This window comes from Aethalodelphis obliquidens, unplaced genomic scaffold, assembly GCF_003676395.1.
Source record: "Aethalodelphis obliquidens isolate GAN/ISIS:26980383/991018 unplaced genomic scaffold, ASM367639v1 scaffold80, whole genome shotgun sequence".
Taxonomy (NCBI): Eukaryota; Metazoa; Chordata; class Mammalia; order Artiodactyla; family Delphinidae; genus Aethalodelphis; species Aethalodelphis obliquidens.
In genome coordinates this window covers 2,800,485-2,824,714 of record NW_020838024.1, presented here as the reverse complement: position 1 = coordinate 2,824,714, position 24,230 = coordinate 2,800,485, and the positions used below count along the sequence as shown (strand labels likewise).

The window sequence follows — 24,230 nt, the reverse complement described above, 5'->3', positions numbered from 1 at the left end:
GGACCTTATTTTAACTAATTCCTATTTTAGAGCTAAAGAAGCAGCCTCAGAGAAGTCACAGTTAAATACTTAGTTTCTTCATTTCTGCCCTAGAAAATGCATTGTACGTGAGCACGGAAGAAACCCTGGGGTGAACGTGAACTCAGCTATGATCCTGGTTTTGAGCTGATGTTTAATCATTTGGAGCCACATGGCAGCACTCAAATCCCTGGTGCCCGGGTCATACATTTAGAGCTTCCAGGCAGTTCTCATCATGATGATGAAATACACATCGGTGTCCGTGGAAGCGCTCACCCCGGCATAGTAGTTCATAAACTCCTCGGGGGTCACCTACCGTGGAAAAGTAAGAAACGAAAACAAAACTTTGCTTCTCACCATTTCAGTGGAGGCCCATCTCCAGGACCTGTAAATGGGAGGGAAATTTCAGTCAAGGAGGCTTTTTAGGGACACAGCTGAGGAACAGATCTAGAACAAGAGAAAAAGGGAGGTTGACGATGGAGTGAGGGGGTGGCCGAGGGGGAGAGGGGAAGAAAGTCTTGAAAATTTCCAAACCAACCTAAATGGAAAGTGAGATACAGGTCTTGTCTTCCTTTAAGAGCAGAAGCCCATCTGTTCACGTAAGCAAGACTGAAACTCAGAATAAGAAACAAGTTGTCTTTAACCACAGTGAATACCGTCTTTCTGTGACACGTCAGAAACATCACCTCATGTCCTTGTGTCAAGACAAGAAATGTTTTACCTTTCAAAAAATGGAGCTCAGTCTTATGGGTAAGGAAACAGATTTCTTGTTAAACACTCCTGGGCTTCATGCTTTTTTAAGATACCTGTTACTCATTCTAGGCACAGAGGAAGTTAAAAAGATACCCCCTGCTCCATGCCCCCTTGGGTTCTCTCTTCTCCCATGCCTGTTTCAACTAATATTTTTATCTGTGCTAGGATTTTACTTTCCTTTCCTTCCAGAAAAAAGAAAAAACTGTTACCAATTTATTCTTTAAGAGGTGGAGGTGAAACGTACACTCTAATTCAACCATATTGGCTGACACAATTGGTTGATTGAGGGAAATAATTGTCCTCTGGTTGGATCTCTATAACCAGTGAATGTAGCCCCAAGTATAGACTTGCTTATATGGGAGAATGCAGACACAATAATGATGGCTGTTTTGGAAATGTATTGTTTTTCTAGTTAGCCCTCAAATTTCAGTGTCGTGAGAGACTGAAAACATCACAAAAAGTGAAATCCGTGAACAATTCAAAACCCCTTTCTAGTCCATAACAGCAAACTCCTCTCCCACCAAGTCTTTGGGAACATAGCTATCTCTTCCAAGAATCACATGAGCTGAATGACCCACTTACTTTTTTTGCTGAAATTATAAGTGAACAGAGAAAAAAGTCTCAGGATCCACAGTCCTCTCCCTGTACTGACCTCTTCCACCTGTCTGTCCCCCCAAAATAGCAAAAAGTAGTAGGAAGAAAGGCGTTGAATGGAGTTACTAATTGAGCTGCGCTTATCAGTGTCTGGAAGTAGAATTAAATAATATATGTACATAGCTTTGGTAAAAATTAGAATACCATTAATGTCTCTTTTCTTGCATTTCTTTATTTCTGTCCTCCTTTGCGTTCCCCAGTTATCCAACCTTAAGCTCCATCTGGAGTTCCTTTATACTGACAGTTCCTTGGGCATTTAAAATGATTCAACGTGGAAAAGTGTGAATCGCATATCACTTTTCAGAAACATTTTCATTATGTCTATTAAATGGAATATCCCTGTAAAGTCCTGGCACAATGGCTGGGAGACAGTAAGCACTCAATAAATATTCCCTAGATTCATAATTATGCTAAATGAGGTTCCTGTGCATAATGTATGTAGTCATTAAATCAGGCACTTCTGAATCTTTTAGAGGCAAGGATCTCAAATACAACTGTGAATAAGAGTCATTTGGGATACTTATTAAAACTGTAAATCCTTGAGCTTCATCTGTTCCCCCTACGCCCAGCACAAAAAAAATCAGATTCTTCAGTTCTTCAGAGCAGCCAGCAACCTGCATTATGAATCCATTCCCCAGATGGTGAACGTGCACAGAGCTGGGGATTTATGCAGGGTCTGTGAAATTCAGGTGACATCAAATGCTGTAACTGCTAAAAACCCCAGTAACCCTTACGAGTATTTGAGAACCTAATGTGGCTTGCGAAGATAAATGTCAAAAGAAATGGGGTGAGAGCTTTAAATCAGCTGAATCACAACAACTGGCTACTTTGACTTGGGTTAGAGAAAAGGGCAGCTGAGGTTTCCCCAGCAACGAGGAGGAACCACCTGCAGAAAAGAGGTAAATACACCCTGGGATCCCATGTAGAGTTGGGCTAATTTGGGGAAATGGCAGTTGGCTCTTTTTCCACTGCCATCTCAGAGATCAAAGGGCAGCCATATGGGAAGAAAACATACGGTTCTGCTGTTTCTGTCCCTAGGCGTTTGGCTGCCCGACAGAATCTAGGCTCCTTTTTTATCCACCTCTGCAATCACTTCGGGCTAAAATGAAGGGTATTTCTCTGTCCCTGGCAGGAAAATGTCAGCAGAAAGGACAGAAAGATCTCCTTCCTGCCCTCTTCAACCCTCGCTCATTGGACTCACCACAAAGTTTCACGGAAAAAAAAATTGGGGGAAATTCCCTTCAGGATGAGAAGGCTTGTTTCTTTCTACCATCTCTGCTTCCAGCTCACTGTCCCACTAAATCCTTCCTGTGTGGCTAAGAGGTCAGGAGTAACCCTCCCCAGGGTTCTGCTGCCTCAGCCACGCAGAGAACTCCCTTCCCCATAACCATAACCTTCAGGACACCTCAGGGCAGAACTGATCTTGGGTTAAAAATCCCATTTCTGGGCTTCCCTGGTGGCGCAGTGGTTGAGAGTCTGCCTGCCAATGCAGGGGACACGGGTTCATGCCCCGGTCCGGGAGGATCCCACATGCCACGTAGCGGCTGGGCCCGTGAGCCATGGCCGCTGAGTCTGCGTGTCCGGAGCCTGTGCTCCGCAACGGGAGAGGCCACAACAGTGAGAGCCCCGCGTACTGAAAAAAAAAAATCCCATTTCTGGCTGTTGATAAAAGACAGAGGACATTTCCATCTGAGCCTAGACACAGTTATGGAGGTATAATTCCTTACCCTACCAAGTGACACATTTGTAACTTGAAGACACCAGTTATTGGAGATACGTGGTTGCTTTTGTCCTTAAGTTCACTGGAGTTTAGAAATGCGAGTTCATCTCAAAGCCCACCAAAGATTAAATCAAAGTGAATTCTCTTATCTGGCATTCCCTTTACTGAACACTTCCCTGAAATGGCATTTCCATGTAGCAAAGTGTGATGACAAATGATGCTCCTAAGGGTGTATGAAAAAGGCATGAGCATCCTGAAATGCTCTGTGAATCATGTTCTCTAAAATTGAATTATGGTCTCATCTTGAAGTTAAATGTACGTTATTATCATCAAATTCCCTGGAATTAGGCTAGTTGTGTATGGTACATACGGCAACCATGAAATAGAACATTTAACCAAAATACCACAGTCTTCAGATGATGGGTATTTTGCTGTATGTGGTTCCCCTACCAATATATGTGCACACACACACACACACACACACACACACACACACACACATTTTTACTACTTTTGTTCTCAGCTTTCTAGATAGTCACCAAGGAAACATTTTACTTCTATTTATAAAAAATATGGTATAAGTATTTTTAAGGTTTTTGGTCTGTTTCCCATTTACAATTACAGATCGGATAGAAGAAATTTCACTAGATTAAGCTCTTTCACTCACCACTCCATCTTTGTCATAGGGTGAGTCAAAGTTATCCAGAAATTTCCGGAACACTTGCTCCTCTGTCCATTCTCCGTTTTGGTACTTCGGGTGGTGTTTTGCACTGTACACCTCACGAAGGTCTTCAATTGTTATCACGCCATCTCCAGTCTTGTCTAACTTTCTGAAAACTTGCATAATTACCTCTTTTCTGGCTCTGGACATTGGAGGCTAGATACGTAGGAAAGAAACACATACACAGACACACACAAGCAGATGAGCTTTTCCTGTATCATCTGTGATGAAATATCTTACTCCTCTCAGTGACGTGCAATTGTTTGTGTGCTGCTAAAGGATGTGCATTATGACTGCTTCAAAAGATCCCTGAGCCTGCACTCGGTCTCCTGCCAGCCTCCCCCACGGTGTGCTAACAGCTTCGAGAACCAAGCCTCACAACAGCCAACACAAACCACTCGAAAGCCAAACCCAGTAGATACGGTGATTCATGGGACCACTTACTCTTAATGCGAGAAGAAATCCATTAAAGTCTATTGTTCCATTTCCATCTTTATCAGACCTCTGGAAAAGCTCTTCTGCCTCTTCCTTTTCCATGACCACAGCATAATCATTTAACCCTTTCACAAATTCTTTGAAACCAAGGGTTCTGTTGTTATTGTCATCCATAATTCGAAACGCTCTGAAGATAAAACACACATACAAAAGAAGAAGAAAAAACACAGAGAACAAGGTGTAAGAATAAAGATTTCAGAAGAAAACCACTCTCAAGGTTTTTCTGAAGTAAAAGACAAGTCTTAGACTCTTCTCTGTACCCTCCTCCCAAATCTGGTGAGCCTCTTCCCAGTCTCTCAGAAAAGAAAACAAACCTTTAAAAATATACTGTATGATTCTAATTATATGACATTCTGAAAAAGGCAAAACTTATAAAGGTGGTAAAAAGACAAAGGGAAGGGGAGAAAGATTAGGTGAAGCACAGGGGATTTGGGGGGCAGTGAAACTACTCTGTATGATACTATAATGGGAGATACAGGACATGCATTTGCTAAAGCCCATAGAACCTCACAGTACAAAGAGTACACTTTAATGTGTACATTAAAATTAGTTAGGAGTTCAGGGGATCCCAGGAAGGAATGCAGACCGTGACAAGAGAATCTAACTGTTGTTTAAAAGTTTGAGGCAATCTCACTGAAGGGGGATGGGGAGACGAAGATGCCGACTTAAGTAACTCTGGAAACGAGTAGAGTTTGTAAGACTAAAGACAAAAAGAACTGCACTTAACCTCTGTACTCTAGTTGACAAAGGTATTTCCTGTGGAGATATGAGTTAACAATTATCATATTGCTAGACGGGTACCCTAGCACTGAACAATTAAATGAATGGCTGGTGGATGGTGGCAGCCAGGCTTCTCACTGTTGGAATGGGGATTTATAGCTAAGTTAGGGCAGTAAGCTAGAAGGATCTGATCCATGTGGTAGAGGATTGAGTTGGAGACATCAGTAGGAACTCATGTTATAAACATAGATGATTAATATATAATGTATACATGATTACATACATATATACATATATATACACACACGGGTTAGTATAAACACATATATTTCCTTGTTCTAGCTAAGAGGACCTGGAAGTAACAACCCAGTAAGAACCAGCACATCTACAGCCTAGATCTTGGTTTCTAATACAATTCTCCAGTAAAAGTATCTGACTTTCTTGAAGAAATCTCTGATCCTAGAATTGGGGCAGGAAATATGCAAGATGAGACTGGAGTACCTTATACCAGAAGGTAAGGGGGAAGAAACTCTACACTGATGGGGATACCTCAAAGGGACACAGAAGCCAACTGAAGAGCTGCCAAGGCCAAAACTGGACCAACTGGAGCAATAAGTAGTGTTCAATTATAAACCAAAGTATAAAATGAATATCCATGAGTTAATATTGGTTTAAGTAAATGATTGAATAAATAAATGTGAGAGGAGAGACGTTTCTCCTGCAGAAGAATTTCAAATAAATTATGTTCATTCTCTGTCCTGAAGGAGCAAAGCCTACTCCCCACACCCTAAGTAGGACTCTGCATAGAGACTTCCCTTTAAAGAGTTCAACATGGAAAGGCAGCGGGGAGAGTAACTCTACACTGGAGAAGCCAGACAGGCACTGCCTCAGCCAGGTGACCAAGGTCAACTTCAGTAGGGATAAACCATGTTGATAGCACGCATGCATCCGTGATGTGACATGATGAAAATGGCACTCTACTTCTGTGGTCCTCAAAGAAACAAAATCCCAGTCTAATAATAAGAAAAAAAGGGGGAAGGGGCAGCCAACCCTTGAGCTGAGGAGAAATTTAGGGAAGGGCAAGGCCAGTAAAGGCGAGGTGGCAGAGGGCACGTTCAAGCAAAGGGCCAAGGATGAGACGGTGTCTGTTCACGATAAACTGGTTCACGGTGGGAGGGGTGGTAAGGGTGTGGGGTGGAGATGGCATAGATGGCAGGAGGCATTCAGTTGAATGGGCCAGGAAGTGGACCGTGGGTGGTGGTCATGAAGGGTTTGCACCGAGGACAAGAATGTGGCCCCAGGATGAAAGAGGTAGAGGGTGGAGTGATACAATATTAAAGGGAAGTGGACTGGTCTTCCAGTTGGACTGTGACAGCCTGGCTACAGCCTGGGCTTCTGACAGAGCTCAGCTTGGTCTGAGATTTGGGGGACTGTGGAAAGTGACATGCCAGAGCTCAGTAGAAGTGAAGCCTGCCGCAGCCTCCAGATGGGAGGTTGGAGGCCCCTGGCGTGGCATCCTGCATTTCCCTAACATATAACTCTCACACCAGGAGGATTCCCATTTTTGTGGCTCTCAGCGTCCTGAGTCTAAGTCCTCCATGAGTCCAGGGGAAGCCTTGTTCACCCATGAATCCCCCAAGATGTCACGATGCCTGGCGCATGGCAGGCACTGGATTTAGTCTGTTGGAAAGAGAGAATGCTCAGGACCTGCCATCAGGACGCTTACAATCTCTTTCCACTCGGGTTTCTCAGTCCTGAGGGCTACTCCCACTCTCAGAGGGCCGGGAACAGAAGCTGTTCTCTTATGGAGCTGGGGGAATCCCATGGGCAGTGAGCTGCTGATTATCTGACAGGCAATTCCGGAGCCCCTGGAAGTGATGGAGACACCAGTGCTACAGGTGGAACTCCAAAACCTGCAACTGCATCTAAATCAGTATTCCTTCCTCCTTCTTCTAATTTGGCCCCTAATTTCTTTAAGATTAGAGAACTTTCCATATTTATTCACACCAAACCTCTGACCCTAAGCTCAGCGAACACTTCTATAGCATATCCATTTCCTTTTCTGGGCATGCAGAAGGCATTTCTCAGCCTCTCCGGAACCCTGCTGGGAGTTTGGGGTTAGTAGGTGCAAACTATTACATGTAGAATGGATAAACAACAAGGTCCTAGTGTATAACATAGAGAACTATTTCCAATCTCCTGGGATGATTCGGCCCCTATTGCCACAGCTTTAGGGAGTGTTTCTCTCATTGCCCTGCTAGGTGTCTCTAATACCTAGACACGCCTCTACCTTCACCTCAAGTTGTCCCAGTAGCTGCACTTAAGAACCAAAAATTGTCACAGGGGACCTCAGAGACGAGTGCTTCCAAACTCTGCATTTTACAAACAAGGAGCTGAGAACCCAGGAGGAAGTGAGTGAGTGCCCGAGGCCACACAGCCAGAATTCGCCTCATCTGGCTGCACCCTGCTTTTCTCCTCCATCTTCCCACCACCCACAGCCCAGGTCCTACCTGCCAAGCCCTTTGATACCCGCGGAGCCCCTGGCTAGGCACTGCAGGCGGAGCCTTTCGATGGGGTCAGTGGCCATGGTGAGTTTCTGCTTGGCCTGGATCGCCATCTCTCGGTCGTGGCGTGCCGTCCCCACCATCTGAGAGGGAATCCATTCGAGTCAGCGGGGCTCAGGCCTCCTCGCCTGCCTCTGACAGGGCAGGGTGACCACAGCCTCGCTGAGAAGGAAATTCACAGCACGCTCTCTCATCCACTTCACAAGAACCTTCTCAAACCTCCCAGAATTTCCAACTTTCAGCTACACCAACTATGTCCTGTCATATGTATTCCTTGCTTGTCTAGTCCTGAGAGCCTCTGATCTCTGGCCTGGACAATAGTTTTAAACATACAGCCATCCCCGATACACTTTCATCTTTCAGAAGCACTCTTCCCACCATAAAAAATAAGTCTCATTTCACCAAACTCTTTTTGAGCCAATCTTATGTGCTTTATTCTTTTATTTAGAATTTTCCATATTCCCTTTGACTCCAGATTTAATATTCTCCTTTTTTGGTCTAAAGATTAATTTTTGTTGCTTCTGTCTTCACTGAGATTCTCAGTATTGGGCCTTGATGGTTCCTACCAGTAATTAGTATGTTTTCTTGTATTAATTGGTTAGTGCCCATTAACACCTAACTAGGTTCTCAGGACAGAAAAAAGGTAAGTAGACTCTCTCTCCTGAAGAATAGATATATCGTTTTTCTACAGTTTGGCTTTTGTGTTTTAAATATTCAGAAATAAGAGAGAGGATAGATTCAGGGAAGCAACACCCCCTGCGAGGTCTCTTGAGCAACGGAACGAACTGTACTGACCCTGCAGCCGGGCTGGGGCTCTGAGAACACGCACAACAGTGGAAAAGCCACACGCTGGGAGCCTAGAGACCCGGGATCTAGGCCTGACGGCAACGCACTCCCGGTGAGGTAGGAACAAATCTCAGGGCTTCTGATTCCTCCTCTGTTAAATGAAAGGATTGGATTAAATGACCTTTAAATTCCAGCCCTGCTCCAGGAACACTAATCTTCTTATGAGCCCACTCACCCAGTAAATGGGGGATTCTAGAAATTTCTTTTTTAGAGTGAGTTGTGAATGAGAGGAGCAAGAGAGCTTGACGGATGTGCAGAAAAACAGCATTCAGGGTGCAGTAAGAACTGGTGTTAGAAGGCTTCTGCCGCTGACTCCGAGGCTCCCCTCTCCCCCCAGCCCCCCACGTGCTGGCTCTTCATCCATCAGCGATGGCAACCCTCACGCCCTCGAACGCTGCTGCCTCCAGCACAACCCATAAGGTCTCCCCACAAAGCTCTCGTTATTTAACTTTTTATTTAACTTTAGAGAGAGGGAATCTCAGACTGAAAGCCGAGGCCAGAGCAGATGGTTCGGGGAAGCACAGCCACCCGGCGGTTCCCTCCTCCTTGCCTTTCACAGGGATGAAAAGGGGAGCGGCTCTTCTCAGGGCTCTCGGACGCCAGGCCGAGAGGAGGCCTTTGCCTGTCTAGGCCCCAGCGCTTTGCTCCACATCGGGAAGAAATTGCTCCGCCTGAAGTTACGTGAACCGTCCTTTGCTTCCTCCAGCCCTGAAAGCAGAGGTTCCCGGAATTCCAGAGATGGGTTGCCTTTCCGGCAGCACTAACTTCCTTAAAACCTGAGTTCGCCTGTTACTGCTTTGTCACCTGATCTCAAGGTGACAATTCCCAGAGCTTGTCCCCAGCTTCCAGCCCTGACTCCACCCCACAGAATCCCTCAGCTGCACCCAGAATCCTGTGCTCAGGATTCACGCGCGAGGCCGCCGGTGCGCTGTCCGGCCATCTTCCACTCCCGCCCTCGTGGTCCTGCCCTGAGGCATCCCTGGTCCTGACCCCCTTCAGCAACCAGCCCCGGCCCTCCCCTCCCACTGTAAGAGCAGCAACTAGGGACGCAGCCCTCACGTGCCCTGCTCATCCTCTAAATCCACCGGGGACCTTGTGTCTTTCCTGCCCCTCCCCCTCACTCAGCGCCACTTGTTCAATCGTTGTCCCAGCCACTCTCCTCTGCATCCTCGTTTCCGCTGCCTCTCCCCTGACTTTCCCACCCTCCTCTACCTGCCCTGATTTCCCACACGAGCCACAGCAGCAGAAAGGGAGCGGAGAGGGTGGAAGAAAGTGAGGTCTGGCTCCCGGATCCGAGAGACAGGGCCAGAGGAAGAAACCCTGTGGAGCCCTCTTTGAAAGCCTTCAGGATAATGTTAACAACTTCAATCGCTAACATTTGTCTGCTCCCACTGTGTGGTAAGCACACATCCAATCCTCACAAAAACCCTCTGAGCTGAATTGAAAACAGACAAATTCACATACACCCCTGTTCACAGCAGCACCATTCACAAGAGCCAAAGGGTAGAAACAACACAAATGTCCACCCGTGGACAAATGGATGAACAGAATGCAGTGTGTCCCTACAGAGAAATATTATTCAGCCACGAAAAGGAAGGAAGTACTGATAGAGGATGAACCTCAAAAACGGGATGCTCAGTGAAAGAAGCCAGACATAAATTGTCACATATTGTATGATTCCACTAAGTCCTCTACATCCGAACAAGTTCTGTTCCAAGAGTGCTTCGTAAGTCCAATTTGTTCATAGGTCCAACAAAGTTAGCCTAGGTACCCAACTCACGGTATTATAGTTAGTACTGCACTGTATACTAGTTAGTACTATTGGCTATATAGTACTGCACTGTAATAGGTTTATAATACTCTTCACACAAATAATCCATACATAAAAAACAAGCACTAAAAGTAAAGAAAACTTTTTTAATCTTACAGTACAGTACCTTGAAAAGTACAGTAGTACACACAACGGGAGGCATACAGGGGCTGGCATGCATGTTCACATCTTTGAAAGTTCGCAACTTGAAGGTTCATAGGTAGGTGACTTACTGTATATGAGCTATCCAGAAGAGGCAAATTCAGAGACAGAACACAGATGGGTTGCTGCCAAGGCCTAGGAGGAGGGGGCAATGGGGAGTGACTGTTCAATGGGGACAGGCTTTCCTTTTGGAGTGATGACACGATATAGCTGGTGGCTGCACAACAGAATGATTGAACAGTACACTTTTTAATGGCTGATTTTATCATATGTGAATTTCATCTCAATTTTTAAAAACCCTATGACTTAATTACTCCTATGATTCATATTTCACAGATAAAGAAATTGACAAGCACAAAAATCAGGCGATTTGTCCAGGTCCCACGGTCAGTGTGGCTCACACAAATTCACACACCATTAGGACTGTAGGACCCTGAAAGGTCATCGAGTGCCACACCTGCCTCTGGCGACTTGAAAACTAGGGCTTGTGTTGGTCAAGGAACTTGCCCCAAAATCCTGGCCACCAGTGAAGCTCAGGGCTTCAGACCAAGCAGGGCTCTTTGTACTCCACCACCTTTGTGAAATACTACAGAAGCATCTCAAAGCACAATGTGATGGTACCCACGCAGAGGAGAGCAGGGTGGAGTCCTGGAAAACACCCCACCTGACCCATCTCTGCAGCCGACCCTTCCCAGTGACCATGCAGCAGTTACCTCTGGAGTCTAATCTGATATATCCAGGAAAAAATTACATCCTCTCCTGCCACCCAGACTATCATGGTACTTGAAATGCCCATGTTAGCTACCCTTTTTCATCATTTAATGACCCAGTTCAACAAATAGGTAATAGTTATCATGTGATATTTTCAAGGCAACAGTTGGAGCAGATTACTCCAAGAAGCAAGCCCTTGAATGAATAGCGTAGAACCGTAAACTTGAGTACTTAAGTCCCCTAGTTAAGCAAGGCAGGAAACATAAAATTTGCTAAGAACTGGGGGCTTTGGAAGAAGGAAGGATGGGGTAGGGTTTTGGTGAAGAAAGGCCATAGTCAGAGTTTCTGAAGTTTGCATGAGGGCACCAGGGCAAGAGCCTGTTCCCAAACATATGTCACCGGCATCACAGCACTGAACAAGCGTCCCTGATTCCAGAGGACCCTCACTGCGCACGGAGGAGCCCGCGTGGTGACATCAGGGCCCATCCAGGCGGGCCTGCGCAAGGCAGGAAGGAGGCTGCCCTCCGATGCACGTGGCCGCAGCGCCACCTCGTGTTGGCATTGCGTCTGCGCAGGTCCCTGGGTCAGGCGCCAGTTCGGTCCATTCCTTCAACAGACGTGTAATAAGTGCGGAGCGCTGTGCTAGGAGTCGGGGGAAGAGGGAGAAAGACAGACAACGCTTACAGCAATCCCACAGCTGAGCCGCGGCAGCTCAGGAGAGGCGGCTAAGCAGCTTCCTCAAGATTTGTCGGAGGAGGAGCTGATGTCTAACCTTTAATCCTAAAGGAGGTGGAGGTCATCCAGGTGAGGGTCGCGGGGATAGGAGAAGGGAGAGCACTATTTCCCAAGTGCTAAGGCCAAAGTGAGAGAGAAAGGAGTATAACGAACGAAACGCAAGTATTTTAGTCTGACTGAAGGATAGGGGTGTATGTAGGGGCGGGGGTGAGATAGAGCCGTGGAGGCTGGGAGGAAATTTGGAAAGTGGAAATTTGGAGAAACGTGAAACTGGGCAGGTAGGTCAGCAGGCATCAGATCCCCAAGATGCTGAGACACCATGGTAGCGAGTCTGGATTCTGTACTGAAAGCAGCAGGAGACCACAAAGGGTTTCAAGTGAGCGGGCGTGTGAACATGCATGCCAGCCCCTGTATGCCTCCCCTCTGGATAAAGTGTGGAAAATGAACAGTAGGGTGGGACAGGCTGGCCAGTGGGAGGTGAAACCACGCTCGTGACAACCAGGTGAGAGGTCATGCTGCCTCGAAGAAGGTATTGGCGGTGGGGACAGAGAAGATAAAGAGATCCGAGATGGAGAGTAACTGCCCGGGCAGCGAAGGGAGAGAAGTCCCAGGGGGTCTACCCAGAGCTCTTGCTTACCACTCCCCACACCCACCCCCGTGAGGCTGAGACCTGGAGATCTGGGGGCACAGGCCGAGTGGAGCCGCCGGAAGCAAAGTCAAAGGAGACTTTGCGGCAATGGTGGCCAGGCCTCCTTGCGTTGGACCGGGTTAAGGCTCCGTCATCCCACTGTCCTGGCGCGCAGCTGCCTGCCGCTGCCAAAGCTCTCTGCCTGGTTTTCGAGAATCGTGTGGAATGGGTTGTGGAAAGCTGAACATGCATGGAGGTCTGTCTGTTCATGATTCTCGGCGAGGTTCATGGAACTTCTCTCCCTTGAATTCAGAGAAAATTTTGAGCGGAATCCTTGGGGAGGAGAGAAACTCTCAAGCCCCAGGCAGCACTTTTTTGGGTTTTCTTTGGTGACCTCTAGTGGTAATACGCTGAATTACATCCTCCCTCCCTCTCTCCTTCCCTCCTCTCTCTCTCCCCCTCCCTCCCTCTTTCCCTCCCATCCCCTCTCCCCCTCTCATGGTGGGTCGAGCAACGACCCAGCAACACAGAGGTGGACCTTAGTTACAACAGAACATGTTTGAAGGCAATGATTCAGAAAATTAAGCCATCTCTACTGACTCCAATCCATTCAATAAACTGGTTATTACTATGTGGTAGATGGCAAAAAACAAACAAACAAAAAAAGTGGCTTCTCAGGACGTTTCCCCTTAGAAAGTGCCTCTCTGGAATAAATATTAGATCCCAGTGCTCCGAGTAGCCTGAGACTGAAATGAAAGATTTAGACGGTTTGAAGAGAGACGTGGTTTCTACAGTGGAGACTGGGAAACCCCAGGAAAAGTACAATGACAGGTGTGTGTTCATGTTCTTGACATTGTGAGAGTTCCCTCACTGAACCCAGCTGAACTGTATTCAACTAAAGAGACCCTTAGCACCTCTGGCTATGCGAGGGACTGTGCTAATTCTTCAGGTGATATAGAGCTGTGGTTCCAAATAGGTATGATCTTGCCTGCTAGGGGACATTTGACAATGTTTGGAAACATTTTTGGTTGTCACAACAGGGGTGAGGGATGCTACAGGCATCTAGTGAGTAGAGGCCAGAGATGCTGCTAAACATGTGAGGAGAGCCCTTGACATTGAAGAATTCTCCAGTCCAAAATGTCAGTCATGCTCAGGTAAAGCCCTGCTGTAGAGAAAGACCTGGGACCAGCAGGGGTGCTGAGACCACCATTGAAGAATAAAGATGCCCACCGTCCTCCCCAAACACAGCAAATTAACATCTCTAGGTGTGAGTGCTGGGGATCTGCACTTTCACGTTTCCAGATGGTCTTAACTAACGCACACCAAAGCCTGAAAACCTCAGCTGTAAGAGACGCCAAGTCACCCGTGAGTGGCAGTAGCAAGACCTTGAGGGGAAAGGCTAGAGGGAAGGTTATAGCATAGCACAGGGTAAGAAGCAGGCATGAGCAGAGGACAGGAATGACCATTTTAACCAGGCCAGGGACCAAGCCCTTGCTCCATGCTTTGCACAACATCAGCACGCCAACTCACATGGAGGGTCTTATTGAATAGAAGTCCCTTGCCTGAAAATGTACCGTGAGACAGTGGCGGAGTCAAGACTGATCTCCACTTCTGTCAAAGCCACTGTGTTCAAGAGCTACGGCGAGGGGCTGAGAAATTGCTTTGGGAATTCAGAGAAGGACTACGAAATGAGACGAAGAAGAGACAAGGCTTCAAGGAAGAGATTCCTTGGAGAGCTGAAAGGATTTCATGGCAGAGGAGGACAGGGGACAGCAGTGCAGAGCAAAGCAGGGCACCCATGGGTCCTAAACAGGACCCTGTGTCTCACCTCGGGGTCCTTGCTTGTAAGGCTCAGTGTAAATTCCTTCTGGTAGAGATGAACAATTTCACTTAGTCCTTTCCTTTTAGAGCTATAGTGTTTACTTGATTGTTTGCTTGTTTTAAGTGATGTGTGAGGTGGTTTTTTTCCCCACAAATTATTATTAAAATTATTTTTGCAATGTATGAATATATGAAAAATCTGGTTTTTGTCTGGATTGCCAACCTCTGCATAAGATTTAAAATATGACAGTATTTAATCTCTCCTTTAATGACGTAAGTACACTGTGGAGATAAGATGTCATTGAAGTCTGGCATCTTACCAAATTTTCTCTGCACAGAAATACATTTTCTCAAGATGTTTAAAACTCATGTTTCAGCTGTTGTCTATATGCAGGTTTCCCTAGAGCCCATGTCTGATAAATCATAGTCTTTTATTCTTTCTTCCAACCTTTGGAATGTGAATTAATCCCTTATTTACTGTTTATGATATGGCACAATTTAAGAATAATATTTCATAAATATTATCGTTATAAAGTGTTTAATTCACACATCTTCTTGAAATTTCATTTTATAATCATCCAACCAGGATTGAGATTAGGGCTAGGTAAGGTACATGGCTGGGGCACAATGTTTAAGGTGACCCTCAAATCTCAGGATTGTACAGACATCAACCTTGTACTTGCTCAAGGCTGAAAGTGAGTGTCTCCTTAAATATTTTGCCCCAGGGACCTACCTTGCCTCACCCTAGTTCTGGTCTTGAATTCAACATATATTTAATATTTATTGAACATCTATTGTGTGCCACACAACAGCAATGAGTGAGACAACCAAGGTCCCTTCCAGGAGTTCACATTCCTCAGGGTAGTTTTAGCTTTGTTGAATTTGAATTACAGTTGATTTTCCAGAATTGCCAACTGGCTGATTCCAATCTTTTTTCTCTGCTATATTCCACTTTCAGTTGGGTGGCCATGTCTCTCTGGCCAAAGAGACTTAACTGAAAGTGCTGAGGGCTCTGGACGAGCTCTCCCATCTCTTTTGCCTCTTCCTGCCTTAAACAAGAATGTGACACCAGGAGCTGTGACAGGCTTTCTGCAATTGTGAGGAAAGGGCCAAGGGAATCACAGAGATATCCACGTACAGCCCTAACATCACTGAACTACTGAACAGATATAACCAACTACCTGACTCCACACTCCTGTCATGTGAGAAACATAAGCCCTTATTGGCTTAATACATTGCTGGTCAGGTCCTCTGTTACTTGCAGCCGAAAGTATTCCTAACTGGTATAACTGGCAAAAGCTTATTCCTGCAGTGTTTGGGTTGACCCTAGATCTCTACCTTTACCTGGGTAAAATAACTAGCAATCCAGTGTGAGGAGAGCCTCAGCTTCCCCTGAGAACTGGGAGCAAAGGTAAAGTAAAATTCTTCTCTCAGGAGAATTTCATCAACATTTAGCAGCTTCTGCTGCATTTTGGGCTATGAAAGAGCGTGGGAAAAACTGCTTAGCATGATATTCAAGGACCCATGTAACTAACACAGTGTGATACAAGCCCAGGTTAGATAAACACAGAGGCGCCAGGGTTAAGGGGTCCTTGTCAGAATGAGCATCCCCTGGGAATACCTGGAGGTAGCAGCTGTCTTAACAGCACTCTCCTTGCTGTCTCTCTCTCCATCTCGCTCTTCCCCTCTGCTCTGCCTTGAGTCTCTGGGGGTTTTACCAGGAAATTACTTGCAATCTATTCTGAGTCAGGCAGCCTGCCAGATCTTAAAGAAGCAGAGTAAGAAAATAACTAAACTACACAAAGGTAAGCAAAGCTTTGGCCGGATTTGTGTACAAAATGCAAATAAATAAATAAATAAACTTTTCTTCCGAACTCCCTAGTTTCTATGATTACACTCTGAGAACCAACCATGTAACTTCCAAATATCCCATTTTTCAGGTGCCATGAGGTCTTGACCTCAGTGATTTCAAACCCACTACAAAGACAAACCCCAAGTGTACATCTTCGTCCACTTTTAGATGGGAGTAAAGCCTCAGCTCTGACTACCACTTGCCATCTTGCAACATTAGTCATCAAAATCACCTACTTAATAATTATTTTACAGTCACTTAAAATGTTCCTTTTGGAATCATTTGTCTATTTAATGTTTATTTTATAGCCACTTAGAAACCCAGCTAAGTATTTTCAACCTGCATGGTATTAATTGATACTTCCAGAAAACAAAGAAGTGTTAATGGATAAAGATTCAATGTCAGAATGCCAACATCAGTGTAGGGATTGTGTCCAGCTACTCATAACAGAAACAGGATACAGGATAATTTTCTCTAAAAGTGGTAGAGGTATACTTTCATATAAAAGAAGTCTGGAGACAGTTCAGGTAGTCATCAACATCTCAAGAAACTACTATTTTTTTTACCTTACCATGTTTTGTTTTTTTCCCTCAAAGTTGCCTAAAGTTACAAAATAACTACAGCAGCTCTAGCCATTACATCTACACTCCAGGCAGCAGAAAAGAGAAAGGTGTGAGGGCAAGAAGAATGCACTTCCCAGCAAAGTCAGCCTTTTGTAAAATGGTTCCAGAAGACTCCACCCAACTCCTTTCACTTAAATCTCACTGGCCACTCCTGCAAAGGAGGCTGGTTCTATGGTCTCAATGTTTGTGTCCCCCAGAATTTGTACGATGAAATCCTAAGTCCCAAAGATGGTAGTTTTAGGAGTTGGGGCCTTTCGCAGGTGCTTAGGTTACAAGGGCAGAGCCCTCATACATGGGATTAGTGCCTTACAAAAGAAGATCCAGAGAGACCCCTCACCCTTTCCACCACGCGAGGACACAGCAAGAAGCCATCATTGTACCAGGAAGAGGGCCCTGACCTGACCATGCTGGGGGCCTGATCTTGGACTTTCCATCCTCCAAGACTGTGAGAAATAACTATCTGTGGGTCATAAGCTACCCAGTCTGCAGTATTTTGTTACAGCAGCCCAAATGATCTAAGACAGCTGGGAAACCTAATTTTAGGCCGGAGACTTTGCCATCCTCCAGGTTTTGTTTACAAAGAGGAACAGCCTGGCAGAAAAAAATAGAGTCCTTCCAGAAAGTAACTGTGTAAGCACTTCTAGATCAGCTTATTCCACAACATCATCTGGAGCCTGAGAGTTTTGGAGGCATTTAGAACCGCCAGACCACCCTGGGGAAGAAGACGAAACCAAGTCCTAGGAGCAAACATTAGCCCCTTGGTGACTTCTCACTCCTCAACCTCTGTTCTTCCAAAATGAATAAGATCACCTTAACACAGCCAGTTATCAAGGACACCCAGAGCTTAGGCAAACATAATCTAAAATGAACCAGACCTGGGGACATCAAACCACAGCCCATAGGCTGAATATGCCCCTTCGCTTAGTTTTGGAAATAAAGTTTTAGTAGAAAACAGCCACACATGTTTGCTTACGTGTTACCTGTGGCTGTTTTCACCCCACAACTGCCGAGCTGAATAGTTGCAACAGAGACCTTCTGGTCCACAAAGCCTGAACTATTTAGTATCTGGTCCTGTACAGAAACAGCATGCAGCCCCCTGGGACCACACAAAGATATCATTAACTGCAAGAGGGTACATTTATTGGGCACGGGCTCTGTCAGGCTCTCTGCTAAAGATGTAGCCTGTGTTTTACAAATTATTCACTATCAGTTTGTTTAGAACAGAAAATGTGTCTGGTGCAAGGTAACTTTTGATAATAATTCTGATAGTTTACAAAGTGCTTTTACATGCATTAGAGGGAACTATTCCTATTTCACAAAATAAGGAAACCGAGGTACAAAGAGATTGAGGGGTTGTCCCAGTTCAGACGTAAGGAGCAGAACCAAAGTTCTGAGTGGCATCTTCTGCGCCTGCCACTTCTCCAAGGGGCTTTTGTCAATCACCCACAACATCTCAAGAAATATTCATTTTTTTACACAAGGAACCATGTAGTCACCCCAAGTCATTCATATATAAAAACTGAGACGAGCTTATTAGCAATATTGCAGCCAAAGCACACTTAGTAAGAACAACTGGCATTGTAAGTTACTGGAGAGCGTTTGCCTATGGCTTTCTTCTATGTGAAGAGCTCTTTTTGAGGTCAAGGTCAATGATAGAGGTGATACACAAAAAGAAGAGTTTCCAAAGAAAGTAAGAGCATCTTTAATCCACCTCTCAACCAAGGACAGCCCTGCTCACTCAAATGATGTTCTACATTGAAGTATCTGGAAAACCTTGATTGTATTTAACTTCAGGTTTTGAAAAGATATAGGGACACTGGAGGGAAAACAAGATCCTGGATGACAATGGAATTATGGCTAGAGATGTATAAGAAAATCTGCTCCAAAGAATATCATGAACGGTGAAAATATTCATGGACATTAAGGTGTCAGGAGAAGGCAGCTATGGTCCTTTCTCTAACACAGTAATCATCCTGTAACACTATCTTCTCCCAAATGCCAGCTTGTTTGTTTCTAAAATATAGAAAACTGCTTTTATGAGCCTTGATTTTTTTTTAATATACAATACTGTCTGAGACCAGAATAAAAACCAAAATTTTACAAGGAAAATTCAGTAGGGTAAAGTCTATTGAATTTATCAATTAAAGAGATGAAAGCAATAGCTGAAACCAGGAACTAAACGCCCCCCTCCTTGCACCTGTGCACCCGTCACCACAAGTTACCAGGCGAGGCGTGGCCCTCAAGACCAAGAGCTCTTGCCATGCAGAGACACACAGTCTTTCCTCAATCCCTTATTCCTCTATAAATCTCCTAATTTTCCTCAGTCTCTGAATTATCTTCACTGCTGAGCTCAGTATTCTGTTTGCCCAGCCCCTCCCCTGACCCGTTCTCCAGCCACATCTGTGCTACAGGAGGTTGACCTCTATGAACTGCATAAACCTGATTTCTTTGCTTTCAGGCTTCCAGCTGGATTCCACCCATGGGAGGCACCAGCAGGAGATCAGAGGGCAAGAGGAGAAAGCATGGTCTCCTCTCTGCCAAGCCACAGTTGTCAGTGACTGCAATCTTCCACCACAGGCAGCTCTTGTTGAGATCAGATACCTGTTCCTCCTCCTGCCACCCCAGGTCCAAGGACGATTCATCCTCCTCACTGTGGCAGCCCTGGGGCATTTCCCCATCACTTATCTAAGTCCCTGAGCCCCATCCACATTTTTGCAAATTGTCCCTCATTAAACTTTTTTGACTGAGCCGTCCATTTCCTGCCAAGAGTCTGACTGGTACCTGAATTTGTATAAGGACCTCTAATCCAGCAATCTTCTCATAGGAAGATACTTCTCACCCCAAATGCTAAGTACTAAGGATGCATCCCTCCACCTCGACATCATGACCATCTTCACATCCATCTTTGAAGCACAGCCCAGCTTGACATCCTCCCTTTGTCCCTCTTTGGCTCTGTCACTTCCTAAATCACTGAAACTCTGCATCCTGCCTCACAGACTTCCTCTCTAACCCAAGTAGCCCCATCAATCTGGGAAATCTCAGAGCTTATCTAGACAGCCCACCCAACATGCAGCCATGAGGTTCCTGGAGGTCCTTGACTTCTACCAACTTCATCTGCTCACTCTGTTCACATGGCTTCCGAAGATCCTCTCCTACATTCTGTCACCAGTCAATGCTAGTCTCTTCTCGAAGTTCAAAATTCAACACCTACTTTCTTTCCACCTTTCAGTTTCATTCTTCCAGCCATAGATACTTGTGACCTTACAAGACCTCTAGACTCCTGACCCTGCATTTTCTCCGCAGCCATTTTCCTATCTTGTTTTCCTTTCCGGACCCATTTCCTTCCCTCTCCATTGTAGACACCTTAATACAGCATTCTGACCATTTCTAACCTGCACCTTCTTTCTCAGCCCTCCCTTGTCAATCTCCCACACTGCCTTAGGAATGCCTAACTTGGCTCAATTTGTCTACATGTCCTCTCCTTAAAGGCAGGCTATAAAGTGCGTCTGAACAAACCCACATGCCAGGGTGAGCAAGTGCCTTCAGAAACATGCAGCTCTACTCTTACATGACATTGATTAGATTCTTCTTCCAATCTTTCCAGAGGCTAATTCAAACCTTTGCTACTCTCCTCCACACCTTATCTTGAAATTCTTAGTAAAAATGGATCCACCAGATATGAATCACTCACACCACTCTCCTCCAAGTCTACAAAGGTATTTGTCTCTGAGACTCGACTTTGTCCTCCCTCCCCCTGAGGGAGTGCTGAATTTCCTCCCATTGAAGGATAATCACCTCACCTACAGCATAGATCCCAACCTCTCCTGGACCCTCAGCCATCAGGTATGCCCTTTCCTCCTCTCCACCAATTCCCCCCTTTATTTATTTCTGTACTTGCAGTGGATTTTATTTTATAATTATTATGTTTAAAAACCTTTAATTTTTTACACAACTGTAAAGATTACACTCCATTTACAGTTATAAAATACTGACTATATGCCCTGCGTTGTACAATACATCCTTATATCCTATCTTACACCTAATAGTTTGTACCTCTCACTCCCCCATCCCTATATTTCTCCTCCTGCCTCTATATCTATAACCAGCTCCTCCCTTTAGTTCATGAATCTGCAGTGGTCCCTCAACCCTAGACTCTTTCTAGCTATCACCCTTCAAAGCCAAACTACTTGAAAGAGTCTGTTTTTTACTTTCTCATGTCCCATTCATACTTCAGTCCACTGCAGTCTGGTCTCCACTCTGTCACTCCAAAGAACATACTCTCAGGACATCATTGCCAACCTGATTGCCAACTTCAACAGTCACTCTTAACCCCTATTTCACTTTGCCCAGCAGTTGACTCTTATGATAATTCATTCCTCCTTCTTGAAACTCTTTTCTCTCAATGTCTATGAATCTAACTTCCTATCTCCCTTCCTCTCAGATCTGACCTATTTGGTCTCTCCCTTGTCTTCTGCCTGCCTTTTTAAATGTTACTGTTTCCTAGGATTCAGTTATTTATCCTCTTCTCACTCTCATAAATCCCGTAGTAATCTCAGCCTTATCCACCGTTTATCACAACTCATCCCAAATGTTTATTCCAACTCATCCAGTCTCCTAAGCTTCAGAGCCATATTTCAAATTTCCATACAAAATGTACACTTTAATGACCTACAGACACTTCAAGTTTAATGTTCCGGAACCAGATTCATCATCTTTTCCTCCTTATTCCTTGCCTCAGGAAATGGCAGCACCATTTTCCCAAGTCATTAACTGAACATTATCCTAGACTCCTTTTCACCCTGTACCTTGAATTACCAGCCAATTTCTGTAAATTTTTACCATCTTGACGCCTCCTGAATCTGTTCCTTCCCCTGCCTCCTTTGCCATGGATACCACCTTAATCCAGGACCTGGTCCTCTCCCATTTCCATTACTGAAATTACCCCTTAGCTGGTTCCCTACCTCCAATCTAGCCTCCAGGTGACTAGCAGAGTGATCTTTATAAGATGGAAATCCAAACTTCATACTCTAAGACCCCTTGGTGGCTCCTGGTTGTATATAGGTAAAGAGCAAATGTCTTAGCATTTGATGTATACATTGGCCCTGCCTATCTCTCCAGCCGTTTCAACTAATCTCCACCCCTCCAAAATCTATTCTGCATCTAGACACACTCACATTCCCCAAACACACCATGTTGTTCTGTATCTCTGTGCCTTTGTACAGGGAGTCTCATTTTCAGGAACACCCTCCCTCCCTTGTTGGTTTAGGGAAGTCCTACTCTTCCCTGTAGAATCACTGTGGTGAAGCCTCCTATAACCTCTCTCTCCAGAGTAAAACAGCTTGCATCTTCCTTTGTAAAATCTGTGCAGAGCTCACATACATCCACATTGCACTATGACATAACTCTTTGCTTTCAGGACTGCCTCTCCTACTAGACTAAAAGGTCCTTAAAGACACAGGCTTTGTGTCTCCTTCAGCACTTAACAGAATACTAGCAGACTGCTACTTACTGAAATTAATAATTGCTATTGTTATTAGATAATTACTATTTGAATATAAATACAAATGAACGTTCACAATTTAAACCTCACTATTTAAAATGCACAGTTACAAATTTAAAAGATTTCTGTAGTTGTAAGATTTTGAGGAAAAAATAAGAGCTTTAAAAAACAAGAAAGAATTCCATCTACTTAGTATGGTTTAACTATGCCCCAGACTGGAGGCAAGTGAGGTGGACACCTTGCTAAATGGTATTGCCATTTCCTAAGGTCCTTCTCAACTTCATGATCAATCCAATCAACTCTCTAATATAATTTTTAACATGCTGTGTCAGTTTAATAAGAATTCTGATTCTTATCTAAGTGGTCAGTTCAGCAGGCAGGGTTCCCCAGAAATAGCACAACTTAGAATGTTAGATAAACCAAAGTCTGAACCAAAGCTCGAATTTTTCATTGTTTTTTGACTTGGAGATATTTAACCTTCTTGAAGCTCACTTTTATCGATAGTCTTACAGGCTACTTACAGTAATTCACCCAGACATTTCACAGTTAAGTACCCTGTACATAGTGACTGCTCAGTGATGGTTATTTCCTTCCCCTTTACTGAAAGAAATTTATTTTTGTACATTTTTATCTGAGCACCTCTATGCAAAGATGACAAAGGCTTCTCCCAGTACCAAGTTATTTCCTCCCTAGACAGACAGCCAAGAAGGCTCATCAACTTTTTGATTTTCTTTTTAGAAGGTAACATCTACTGTCTTCTTTCTTCTTTAGCTAAAATGAAACAAAAGTGATCAAATCAGTATAATAGATTAAAACTTTGATTTACCTTGAATGGTAACCTGTTGCCAACAGTTGCTTTGAACTGAAACTATGGACGCTCCCTTTTGCATCTGGGAGGACCAGTCCCCTCCCATCCCCCTTTGCCTCCTCCCTCTTACCTTCTGTCCTCACACCTCCTGGTCCACCCTCTTCCTGCCAATTGGATGTCTAGGAATCACTGCTGCAAACTTACAGCCTCATTGGCTCAGCTCATTGTCAATCCCTATCCCGGCCTTGCCTCTTCTCAAGTTTACACTTCTGTTGCCTAGGGAATCCAGTGACTGTGAAAACCCAAGCTGTTGGCCTTAGGAGAGAAGCCAACAGGGAGTTGGCCGGCAGTTGTTTGGTTTCTAGAAGGACACAAAACTTGCCTTCTAGGTTGTATAAGATAATGTTCAGAAAATTCTCTTACTTCTTTAGGCAACTCTTCCCCGCCCTTCTGTTGTCTCCAGATGGCGTCTAATTATCAGGTAAGACTTAAAACCACAATACACGGGAGCAGGCAGGTATAATTACAGGTGATTCAAAGTCCTCCCTCCTTCTCCACAGCCACACACTGATAGGATTCATTTCCCACTCTTCCCATCCTTGGTGTCTTCTTTTCACCTTTCTCCTCTTTTTTTTCACTTCTTGTCTTTTTTTTACACTTGTTCCCTAACAACAAGTTTGCCAGAGGAGAAGTGGCCCTGTTTTAGAAAAAAAACACCTTAATCATGCTCTCTCTAATTTGTACCAATGACATCTCTCATACCTTCATCATTTCCACCGCTTCTCTTGCTTCCATCCTGAAGTCATGCAAAGAACGGGAGACTAGAACTATGAAGATCTGTTCTCACATTACATGTCTTCTCAGGCAAGTGTGGTCATTGACTTCTACAGTCTCTAGAATAGACTCTATATCTGCCTTGTCAACTTCTCAGACTTGCCCTGGAGGTCAAGGGGGTGATGTTCTCTATGAATTTTAATGAAGATTTGTCTTGGTTCAGGGGATTTCCAACAGGGTGTGATTTGAGGTGCAAATAAAAAGCCACTCATTCAAAAATATGTCCTTTTCTCTCTTTGGGGGTTAGATACTGTT

General features: G+C 44.8%; 1 protein-coding gene across 1 annotated transcript; it reads right to left on the bottom strand.

Moving 5' to 3' along the window:
- Positions 1 to 23,254, bottom strand: CAPSL (calcyphosine like). Its single transcript, XM_027092689.1, has 5 exons — positions 23,160 to 23,254; positions 7,592 to 7,728; positions 4,311 to 4,488; positions 3,813 to 4,022; positions 1 to 330 (listed from the first exon to the last, which is right to left on the bottom strand). Exons 2-5 carry the CDS (start codon positions 7,726 to 7,728, stop codon positions 229 to 231), a joined length of 627 nt encoding a protein of 208 aa, XP_026948490.1. The 5' UTR covers positions 23,160 to 23,254; the 3' UTR covers positions 1 to 228.
- Positions 23,255 to 24,230: the final 976 nt, after the last annotated feature.